Here is an 11,776-nt window from a genome sequence, read left to right as displayed (position 1 = left end):
TTGGTGTTTGAGCTTGTATCTAATACGAGTTGTTGCAAGTAAGTGCATGTGGAGAGAGAGAGAGAGAGAGAGAGAGAGAGAGAGAGAGAGAGAGAGAGAGAGAGAGAGAGAGAGAGAGAGAGAGAGAGAGAGAGAGAGAGAGAGGTGGAGCACGGCCGAAAATCACTGTAGCTCTCTATGTGTAGCTCCTTATTCTTCTTGAGATAAAGAATAAAGTTAGTGAATGGTTGGTGACTCATTGGTTAGGTGATCATGCACGATAGTGGCAAGTAACATGCACTTCACCACCTTTAGACTCAACATTTGACTCTTTGTAGGGATACCCAATTTTGTGTAATCAGACGAGTTTAAATGTTATGTCAGCATTGTGGGTCTTAAAGGCATATTTGAGCTTCCAATAAATGAAAATTGTGAAGTTATTAAGCATCACGCCTGTAATTGATTAACCAAAGTCTATAGTATTTGTTTTAACAACTAATGATGATGCATCTACACAAGGAATTCTTGCTACTAGATACTTTGTATAGTGTTTGCAAGAAGATTTCAACAATTCAAATATGTAAGCAATCATTCAAGCACAAAACTAGAATCTAACAATTCAGTTGCTCATGAAGGACAAGACTAGATATGGCAAGTTATTATGCTTGAGTCACTCATGAGGAAGTTGCCTCCTAGTCACTAGAGACTTCTCAAGGGAAGAAAGAAAGTCCTTTTGGAATTCTTCTAAATCACAAGAAGGTGAAATCAAGAGTGTTCTCACAAATTACTCTTGCATTTAGAGAGGATTCAAAAATAGTGAGGAGGACTCAAGAGTCTCCCCAACGAAGTTCTCGTTGCCAATAAAATTATGTTGACAAAAGAAGGAGAAGTGTCTCTTGTATTGAGCAAGTCCACAAAGGCAACAACAAGTTCTTTCCCAAAGAACTTGAAAGGTACAAGAAGGAGCATGGATGTTTCAAATGTGTGGGGAAATGGGTCATACATCTCACGCATGCCCTACCCAAGGAAAAGGATAAACCACAAGCATCTCAAGTTCTCTCATATGATAATTCTACTCCACAAGGAGCTCCCCAGTGTTATGCTTGGGAAAAAATTCGAGATCATGATGCTTTTCTTTTATCTGATCGTGGATCTACCCATCTCTTGATCTAGCTTCTCTTTTGAGACGGGCCCTTTAGAGGATGCAGATGGATCTTTTGAGGGGTAAGAACTTCGGGATGCTCCTTTAGTCAAAATTTCCAGCTGCATGCTCACCAATTAGAACTCTTTTTTTTTCTTTGATGAGAAAGACAAACTTGTTGTTTTTAATCTGTCAGAATACCTTCGTCCAATCCTCATCGTGCCTTTTCCAAACTTGGTCATCTGCTCCTTCTCAATGGCGTACCATGTATAAAATTGTGCCTTTTTAATGGATTGCCAAGCTTTGAAAAGATTTGTGGAAATCGAAATGAAACACCCTTTTTGTCAGTGTGCATACTGCTGTTTTCCTGATATGGTGTTGCTTCGGGGTGAGTAAGGGCTCACTCCCCACCCACCTCTTAGACCTATTCAAGTGGTTAACACTAGCGCCATTCAAGTTCAAAAGCAAATTTAAAGATTTCCAAAAGCAAATTTGAAGGGTTGCTTCGTCTCTAATTGACACCCTCATTTTTTTAGAGGGAATCTGTAGTTGAAAATTGGGGTCGCTTTTCGGCGAAGATCACAACCGTTGATCGCAAATGTGAACTTGATGTAAACTTGAACAAATGTGAATCGTTGTGAATTTGCATGTAAACTCTCATTGTAAACTCGACATAAACTCAATGTGAACTAAGATCACGACGGGCTAGAACTGCGCAATATAATGCTATCATCCTCTTTGCCTATCAAAATGCACGCAATACCATAGTGGTAAACGAGTGGACTTGGGAGGGAGAGGTTGCGATGTCAAATCCCACCCCATCCTTATTCTTTCCTCCAAATGAATCGAACGAACGGCCTACAATGAACAATAGTATGGGATCGTAGATTCCCTCTAAAAAAGGAAGGTGTCAAATAGAGACGTGGGTTGCTCGGAAGCATCGATTCCCAAACTGTGGGGGCAAAGGAATGTGGATCTCCAACACGTTTCTAACCTCTCCATGTGAAATATGCGATATATCACATGAAAAATTAGCGTTATAAAGGTGAAAACTCTCGAAGGCGACGTCCTCTGGTAAAAGCGACCGAAGGGAGGAAGAGGCATCGCAGTCACTTACACGCAGAGCCAGGGGAGAGAGCGGGGCTCCAAGATGCAATCAGGTAACGCAACTTGTGTTTGCTCTTTTCGCCGCACGGCTGTATGGGTTCGGATGCTTTTTCATTTGTAGTCATGACATCAACGCTTTATCCTGTTGTGTGGGTTGGAGCTGGCCAATTATCATTTTCTGAAAACAGTTTCTGAAAGTTCTCTATTGCTACCATGGGCATGTTAGGTCTTACAGAAGTATCAAGTGTGCTACCTTTGTGCACTGTACATGTGAGAGATATTAGTTGTTTTGTTCTTTGATCCCAAATCAAGAGGTGTTTAAGAGGCCCCACTTACAAATGTGGTCAGTGGTATTAAAGTGTTCCTTAATAGAGTTTAGGAGAGCCTTGGTGTAGGGAATGGTCATCCACTGACCATTCTTGAAAGAAAGGGCAACCACCTGGCGACTGGCGGATGTCGGGAGCCATGGTGGGAGCGCTTTTTGAAGGGAATGGTCAATGGATGACTATTCCTGGCCGTCGGCCAAGGTTGTGAGAGTGTTCACTGATTTTGTAGGTACAGTATATATGATATACCTATAGCTGAGTGGTCGGATGCTGGAGCATGTTCTGCCTGCTGATGTGGACAACAATGATTAGTACACACTTTCGACGTTCTACCTGCTGAGTTGGCAGATGCTTGATTAGGTTCCGCCTGCTGACTTGGACAGCAATGATTGGCACCAAGATTCGATGTTTTGCATGCTGACCTGGCAAGCATCCGGTGGTACTCGGGTGGGATTCCTCACAAGAATTGACAGTTGATTAATGGTTCAGAGAGCTTGCCCCCTGACCAGCGACCTTGATGGCTTTGGTGGTGGCTTCGACTTGGGGTGGTTGCCTATCTGATATGCTTTGGTTTCTGTCAGATGATTATCAAATGGTTTTCATGGCCTTTATCTAACAAGTTTGCATGTTTGGGCAGTCTCAGTTTGTCAACATAGAAAAACAACACACGTAAACATATAACTGCATGACTTTAGTCCAATTGGCCATTCTTAATAGCTAGATTTCTCTCATCATTACACTGTTTCTTCACAAGTCGACTGCTTAACCACTAACAACACTAATAACTCTAAACTCAAAATACATAAAAAAAATCATTCCAGTACAGACAGGGATCGTTCGATACGTTTCCTTCTACTGTGCAATAGTTTGATATTCATCCTGTCTTTGCTAAGGTTTTCTACATCAAGCTGCTGTCAGCCGCGGTATCCCCCCCCCCCCCCCCCCCCCCCCCCCCCACACACACACACACACAGATGATGAAATGAAATGTTATATTAACGTCTTCAAAAGGCCAAAGTGACCTATGAGACCAGGAAGTTACAATGTGGTTTATCTGATACAAAGTCAGAGTAACAAAATAACAACATAACAACATAACAAAATAAAAATACTATGGAATCCTAAGCTGCTCAATGTGAATTAATCAAAGTAAGCAGCTGGCTGGGATAGCTAAATAGCTAAATCACAAGAGGTCCAACATCGGTCGCTAGCGGATCTCATCAATCTCCTCCATGGTCATTAGTCTGACCGGGCGTCATGCATGCCAGGCCAAAGTGATCCGAATTCTTTGATGCAGCCCCTGTCGATGCTGTGTAGTCCTCCGCAGTCGTGGGCGTCTGGATCTCCCCAGCTCAATCGCTCGGTCTATCAGTGTGCCTCTAGTGCGAGACGAATGTGAGCTTTGCTGTGGTAGTAGCTCCTCCGGTTGTCCCTAAAGAAATTTGTGATCCGTCTCTGAGAGTGGCTAGCCTCTCCTCTCATCAGGTTCTCTCTGTGTCTGCGCAACTCGAGCAAGAACAAACCCAGGCATCTCTGATCCTCGTACCCCATGACTCTGGAGAGTGGTCCAAAACCCTCTCTGAACAAGCAATGGAAGCGGCCTCGTATCTCGTAGTAGATGGGGCAGCGGCATGTGTAGTGCAACTCTGTCTCAGGCTCCATGTCTCACAAGGGGCATGTCCTGGCCTCTGTTGGTACTCCGCTGTATCTCCTAGTCTCAATCCGCAGCTTGTGTGAAGATGTGCATATCTGGCCAATAGCACATCGTATCCCATGAGATTGGTTGGTGTCCATGCATCTGGGTCTCGTCACAAAACCGTCCTCCGTAAGCTGGAGAAGATGCTCTCTGTAGAAAGCCATCTTCGTGCCCAGCTCCTGTGCTGGCTGTATCCATGTCCTCCTGGTGTCTAGCTGAGTCAAGTCCTGGTGGATGAGCTCGGTGATCTGAGAGAGAGATCCTGGTGGATGAGCCTGGTGATCTGAGAGAGAGAGAGAGAGAGAGAGAGAGAGAGAGAGAGAGAGAGAGAGGGGGAGGAAACCCTCGTGCAGTGGAGGAAACCCTCATGGCTGCCCTTGGTCGTGCCTGCCCCGTGCAATGGAGCTTCCCTGCCGTGGTTTTCGTTTGTCATGGCTACCCCCTTGACCCTCGTGATGTTTATTCCAGATAGCTTGCTGCTTCTGTCGCCTGCCGTGCCTGCGCTGCTTCTATTGCTTGCCCAGGCACTGCTTGTTTTGTGCTCAGTTCGCAGCAGATTTGCTGGACCTACATCTTTGACTGTGGTGATTTCGCTCTATTTTGCTGCCATCTGCTTGTTGACCCTGTGCTTGCTGTGCGCTGCATTTAGCTGTTCCATCGCTTGCAGTTCTTCTCGCGTTTGGCTTGCTGCCCATAAGCCTCTTGCACTCACATGCTCACAGGTATGCTGTAGCCACTTTATCGTTGCTCTTGCTACTCTTGTGAGAGCTACAGTTGCAACATTTCTATAACTCGACCCTCACACTCAGGCTCGACCTTCGACAGGCTTGTCACAGGCTGTAGCTGAGAGTCAGTTTCTCTCACACTTGGTTTAGAGGAAAGAGAGTGCAAGCCAGAGGAAGCAAATTGCATGGATTATCATAGTTCCTGGCATTCATGTCAACATTGTTGCCACTGGGTTCCATGGATGCACACACAACTAGGAGAAGATGAAGAAGCTCGCCAACTGTGGTATCTGCTACTTCCACAGAGGCGTCCATTGATGCTGCTGACGTGGCCGATTCTGTTGGCACCTTTATTGATGCGCTTGACTGAGCGCTGCTGCTATGCTTTTGCGGCTTTTGCTTTGGTGATCACACTTTTTATTTGTCTTCTCCATCCTTTTTTGGTTTCTCTTGTTTTTCTTTGTTTTTGATATACCTGGTCCTCTGTGGTTTTTTCTCATCGTTTTCTACGCGTAATTTACTTGCTTCAGGATGTGTGTCTGTCTTTGGTCTTGGTGAGTGGAGCTTTGATTTTGCATGCATTGTATGTCTGTACTCTCAAGGCTTATACATACACACACACACACATATGTGTGTGTGTGTACGTACATATGTATGTGTGTGTGTGTGTGTATATATATATATATATATATATAGATATATATATATATATATATATATATATATACATACATATATATATCAGGTTACCCGGAACGGGAACGGCGACGGGCCTCCCTGCGGAACGGGGGAACGGGAACGGGCCCGGAACGAGAACGGCGCGGAACGGGAGGCTAAAAAAACACCCAAATATTGTTTTTTTTAGCGTTATGTGTTTGAATACAAGTAGTACTAGAGTCCTTTGACTCTAATACCCACAAAAAACACGATTCGAAGACCATTCAACCTTATTATGACTTGATTGGTATGTGCGGCGCCCAGAGTACATAACACATATACAACATTGAGCAAACACAATGCCCATACACAATGCTCTCAAATAATTGCAAGAGTAGTAGTCAGAGATAACACTTTGGAATTAATTATGGCTAACAAGCCTCAAGGGCCGCCAAGGTGCTACAATAAAAACAAAGGGGGGCAAACCAGTGACCACTGACCACAATACCAAAAGACTGAAGGTGACAAATACCATAAAGATGCTAGTAGCTACAAATGGCAGAGGGCAAGCCTCAAGCAGCCATACAAAAAGGTAAGGATAAATGGCAAAGACTCAAGACTCAAGAGCCACTAGCTTGAGAGGCCTCCCAATCCGTAGTAGCCGGCTGTAAATCATGCACATCCTCCCATTCCTCATCATCTAGCTCTAGGTCCGGCTCAATCTCAGTCATGGATGAAGTACCTGGTGTTGGTGGATGTGCATCTCCACCTACCTAAGGAGCCTCTTGCTCCATCTCCCACTGTGTAAAAGGATCTGTCTGTTTGTCTGTACTCTTGCAAAGCATTTTCAAATTTGCGCTGATGAAGACAAGATCTTTAGCCTTCTCCACTCCAAGCAGATTCCTCTTCTTGGAAGCAATGTGGCTAAAGGTACTCCACAATTGCTCCAAGCATGAGGTACTAACTGACTGGCTGAAAATACGGATCGCCAATCTCTGAAGCTCAGGGCCATCGTAGCCATAGTCCTCCCACCATAGCACTGAACCTATCTTCCTGCGATCAATCTGAGCATTTGGACTGCCAAATGACCCCCGCATCTCTCTGTACTGTCTCAACTGATCTCTGACAATGCGTCGACCATCTCTGTCTAGAACCATCTTGTTTAACATCTCTGTAAATTGGTTCATGACTTCCCTATCTGTCTCTTGCCCTGCACCTTGGAACTCCGGATCCACCATGTACGTTGCCCCGTGTAAAGGAGAGGCATATGAATTCCACCTTGAGCTGCAAAGCGCATGGATCTCCTCATACCGCTCTGCGTTCGGCTCAAGCTGTGCAAGCTGCTCAATCATGCGGTCCATTGCCTCATAAATCTTGGCAATGCAAGGATCCATGCCATCCAGAACTCGAAGCAAATGAACCACCGGTTTTACCTGTGCATCTAGACTCTTGAGCTCCTTCCAGAACTCAAGATCCTCTGCCTTATCCTTGCACAAAATCCCTGCAACTGTCTTTGCATAGGGGGAGGTGGTGAACTCATCACTGATGAAGACTTGTCGGACCGCATTTTGACATTCAGACAGCCTGTGTACAAGAAGAAAGTTGAATGCGAAGCGGGTGTCTGAATACTTTAGAAGCACTTTCTCGCCCGACCTCTTGAGGTACTCACTCCGAACCAAGTTGTGATTGTTGATGAAAGTAACAATCTTCACTGCATCAGCAATGACTGGAGCGATCCAGTCTAGCTTGTCGATGTCTTTTAGAAGGTTGTTCAAGCAGTGTGCCATGCAGAAGCACACTGTCACATGCGGATAGTGGCCCTCTATAATAGCTGTTGCTGCCCTATTTGATGCCTCCCCATCTGTGACAAAGGCCACCACGTGTTGCTCACCGATGGTTTCTATGGCCGCTGTCCACTCTGCAGAGAGGACATCGGCGGACTTGCCACTCTCGGTGGCATCATGAGAGTGCACTAAGTACATCTCTCCACTCGAGTATGCGACGAGACCATGGATAGATCTCTTTTTTGTATCGCTCCACCCGTCGGCAATGAGGGAAACGCCATGCTTTGCCCAAAGACGCTGAATATTGAGGGTTGCTTGTTCCACGATAGCCTTCTCTCGATCGAGCAAAGTGGTCCGGAGAGCCTCTGAAGATGGCGGCACATAGCCGGTGCCATACTCTCCTATCCGTTGCACCATGACTTTCCAATGCTCCGACCTATTTCGATCAAACATAGAAGAGGTTAGTATCAAAAAGGTGGAACCGACGATAACGGAAGAAATGAGAGAGAAGATTGATAAATCATAAAACAATGAACATACTTCGCCGCGACAAATGGGATATGGTCGTGATAGAAGAGTCGAGCCACGGCCGCATCCACCTCTTCCTTCTTCTTTGGGTCCCAAGAGGTGGCAAGGGTCCTTTGGCGACATTTTGGACCTTGTGAAGATGCACCGACACCTACACCGGGTAGAGAGGAAGAAGGGAAAATGAGGGTCTTTGGATCAATACCTTTGCGTGCGGGCTTGGCTTTGTGGTTGAATTGCCGATCCTTTTCCTCGAGGTCCTTCCTCTTCTCGATGGTTAGGTTGGAGCAAAATCTCACCTCATGTCCCGACACTCGAAGAAAGTGTGCCCTCACTTTGTCATGGCCCCCTTTCCGCGTGTAAGAGCATAGCTTGCATGCCCATGCACGAGAACCTCCCGCCGCCGACAAGGTGCCCTCCGAGGTCACTTCATCCCACCACGACTATTCCTTTTGAGTGTTGCCCGCATGAACGGAGGGGGTTGTACGAGAAGAAGAAGCCATGGATTATCCGTGAAAGAGAGAGCTTGATCTTTGAGGATTTGAGAGAGAGAGAGATAGCTTGAGAGAGGGCTTGAGAGAGAGAGAGGCTTGATTCCGTTCTTGCTTGAGGCTTGAGCAATGAGAAGTTGAGATAGAGAGCTTGAGAGAGAGGCTTCACCTCTTGGAAGTTGAGACCGAGAGAGAGAGTTTGACCCTTGAGCCTTGAGGGTTAGCCCAAGAGAGAGAGAGGTTGAAACTTGAGAGCTAGAGGCTAGGCCCCTATTGCTTGAGAGTTGAGAGCAAGGGAGAGATGGCCCCCTTCAAACTTCCTTGATGCTTTGGTGAAGATGGGGGAAGGGGAGATTTATATAGGGCTGTAAATGGCCGTTGGCTGCCCAAAAGTCCCAAACAGCTACATTTTTAAAAGTTGAAATCTGCCCGTTTCTGCCCGTTGCTGTCGTTCCGGCTCGTTCGAGCCGGTCCGTTCCGGTGATGGCATGTCTGTCGGAACGGTAGTCCGTTCCGATGCGTTCCAGTGAATTTTGACCTGCCACGTCATCATGCCAGTGCAATTTTCGGAAATCTGCCAGGTCATCAGTTTTTGCGTGTGTGCGGGTCCTGCTTTATTTTAATCCCTTTATGTCACTGGGGCCCCATCGGACGGGGTCCCCATAAGTTGGTAGGACTTCTTCTTCTGCTACTCGTTCTTCTTAGGGTTTAGGCGCCTCGGCCGGCATATGTAAGTTGGCTCCCTTCTTTAGGCTTTGACACGTTAGTAGTTTGTTAGAGAGGCCATGTCATGTGATTCTAAGAGCAAGTGGGAGCTGGCTATGCAGGAAGAAATCAAGGCACTGCATGCCAATAATACTTGGGATTTGGTTAAGTTACCCAGAGGTAGGAAAACCATTCCTAACAAGTGGGTGTAAAAAATCAACACTGTTAATGAGAAATTCAAGTACAAAGCTAGGCTTGTTGCCAAAGGATATGCGCAGAAGGTAGGCATTGATTTTCAGGAGGTGTTTTCTCCTGTTGTGAAAATGACCACCCTTTGCGTTCTTTTTGCTCTCGTTGCTATTTTGGAATTGGAGATGGATCAAACGCATTCTTGCATGGTGATCTCGAAGAAGACTTGTACATGAAGCAACCGAAAGGTTTTTTTTTTTCCGAGAAAAAGATCCTTCTATTAGTTAATGAAAACTGCCCATAGGGCTACAACCACCTCTGCAAGAGAGGGCTACAACAAACATGATGGGGAGACTCTCCCAATAAAAGAACAGCATATATACAATGAGGCTAAATCAAGAGATGGGAGGAGGGAAGAGTCACACAGGTGGACGGTAGTGCCATCTGAGCACACCGTGGACAATGGTGTAGAAAGGCCAAGGGCGCCAGAGTCGAAGGAAGGCCTCGTGGCGCTCCCGCATGTGGTCGGAGCTGCCCTGTAGTCCCTTAAGCTGTCCTCTGAGAGTATGGATCAGCTCGAGCCAAAAGTCACGAACAGTCTCTACTGGCGGCACAGGCCGAGCCTTAAGATGCGGAAACAGCGGGCTCGCCAGATGAACCAGAGTGTCAAGCCACTGATGAGCTCCCAACACTCCTCTCTCTCACTGCACCACTCCTGTGGAGTAAGCTCTGTAGTAGCAGGCTGGAGTGTAGGTCGCTCCCCCTGTATCACTATCATCCTGCTGGTGGAAGATAGCTCAAATTGAAGTGCCGGGCCCTTGAGTGTGGACCAAGCTACTGCCCCCAAAGTGTACTGTCTAGCCGTGGAGAGAGTAGACATCAGCCGAAGAACTCGTAGCCACACCTGCTGGGCCGAAGGACAGTCCCAAAGACAGTGACGTTGACTCTCCACCAAGTGGTCACAGGTTGCACATGCGGCCGAGAGACCACTATGCACTAGCGAGCTCCCTACTGCTGTAGCTCTGTGTGCGACCAGCCACACTGAAACAAGGTGACGCGCCTCGGCTGTCTGGAGTCCCACAGCCTCTCCCAAAAGGCTGCCAAGAACTCGACTGTGAGGCCCTCCTCCTGCCAATGACGTGCTGCAGCGGGGCGGGCCTCTCTGTGTGCTGTAAGTATATGACGTCCAAGCTGACCCGTGTACTAAAAGAAAGGGACACCTGGGTGGTCTGCAGAAGAGAAGGGGTCCCTCCATAGCCACTCACCAGGATCCCACTGCACTCGTGCCAGTGGACAACACTCCCAAGCCCAAAGCCTCCAGTGTCCAGTCTCAAGAGCTGTTGGGTCAGGGTTTATGACGCAAGTCCTCCCACAGATGCCCACAACTCGGATCCTCTGGCAACAGCACTCTGCCACCTGCGGGGCCTCTACTGCAACTCGCTGGAGTCGCCCCCCCCCCCCCCCCCCCCCCCCCCCCTGAAGCTCGAAGAAAAGGGCTGGGACAGTCTCTGAGCAGGCCCTGACTGAAATGAGAACCTCCAGTCGTGTGAAGGCTCTCATCCACCGGGGCGCTATTGGCTCGAGAGGCGTAAGCCACTCAGTTGGAACTGACTCTGAGATGTCGTGACACATGCTCTACACCCCTCTCATGCTCTGTAGCTGGAGACCTTGCACCTCCTCTGACAAACCTGAGAACTCTAGCCAGTCACCTAGAGAGCGCACTGGACCTGCTGCCATGGGACCCCAGGAAACATGAGGCCGACTACCAACCAAGTGGCCTCTCTTGAGTGCTAACCATGGGGTTCAAGACGAGGGGCTGCCGTAGGCGCTCCTCCGTGCACGTCGGCTGTCTCTGCTCCAGGCCACGCTGTAAGAGCTCCCAAGATCGAAGCAAACTCACAGCAAAGCGGTCCTCCGGTCTCTTGCTCAAACCAACTCTGCGCATCTTTGTAAAGATCCATCTGGTCGAAGGTTGCCCAGGGCCTCCTAACTGAGGCACCCTGGCACGAAGCCTCTGCAGCAAGAACTCCTTCCAGGGCTCCTCACCTGGAAGAAGTCCTCGAACTATGAACTTCCCAAGAAGGGCTCTGCTCTGCTGTGCTGGATCAATGATCCCAAGCCCTCCCTGAGAACAAGGAAGCGTGATGACCTGCCAAGCCACCTTGGCTCGGGCTATCTGAGTGTCACGTCCTGACCAAAGGAAGTTCCTGATCAGCCTCTCTACCTGGCTGATACAAGAACTCGAGAAGATCCAGCAGGAAGTGATGTACCACATAGTCGCCAACAACACCTGGTTGGCAACTACTACTCTACCAGCCAAAGAAAGTCGTGCTGAGCTCCAGTGTAACAACTTTCTCTTGATGGACAGGAGAAGGGGAGCAATCTGTTGCTCGGGAGACAAGTCCAGACCAACCTGACAACCCAAGTACCGAACTGCAGTCCCTAGGGGAA

The 11,776-nt window shown here is 47.8% G+C and overlaps 1 protein-coding gene across 3 annotated transcripts in view; it reads left to right on the top strand.

Moving 5' to 3' along the window:
* Positions 1-2,110: 2,110 nt before the first annotated feature.
* The window catches only part of LOC147435237 (uncharacterized), an 86,599-nt gene continuing 76,933 nt past the window's right edge, over positions 2,111-11,776 (top strand). Inside the window, exons 1-2 of one of the 3 annotated variants that reach the window (XM_086488324.1) lie at positions 2,111-2,280; positions 2,783-3,098. In XM_086488324.1, the coding sequence (XP_086344450.1) occupies positions 3,071-3,098 (28 nt within the window). In that variant the 5' untranslated portion in view covers positions 2,111-2,280; positions 2,783-3,070. The remainder of the gene's footprint in view (positions 2,281-2,782; positions 3,099-11,776) is intronic. The other 2 variants (XM_086488326.1, XM_086488325.1) reach the window with 2 other exon arrangements.

Source organism: Adiantum capillus-veneris, chromosome 18, assembly GCF_014529385.1.
Source record: "Adiantum capillus-veneris isolate H3 chromosome 18, ASM1452938v2, whole genome shotgun sequence".
Taxonomy (NCBI): domain Eukaryota; kingdom Viridiplantae; phylum Streptophyta; class Polypodiopsida; order Polypodiales; family Pteridaceae; genus Adiantum; species Adiantum capillus-veneris.
Note: the sequence above shows the minus strand (reverse complement) of the source record. Positions and strands in the feature narration are given on the sequence as shown.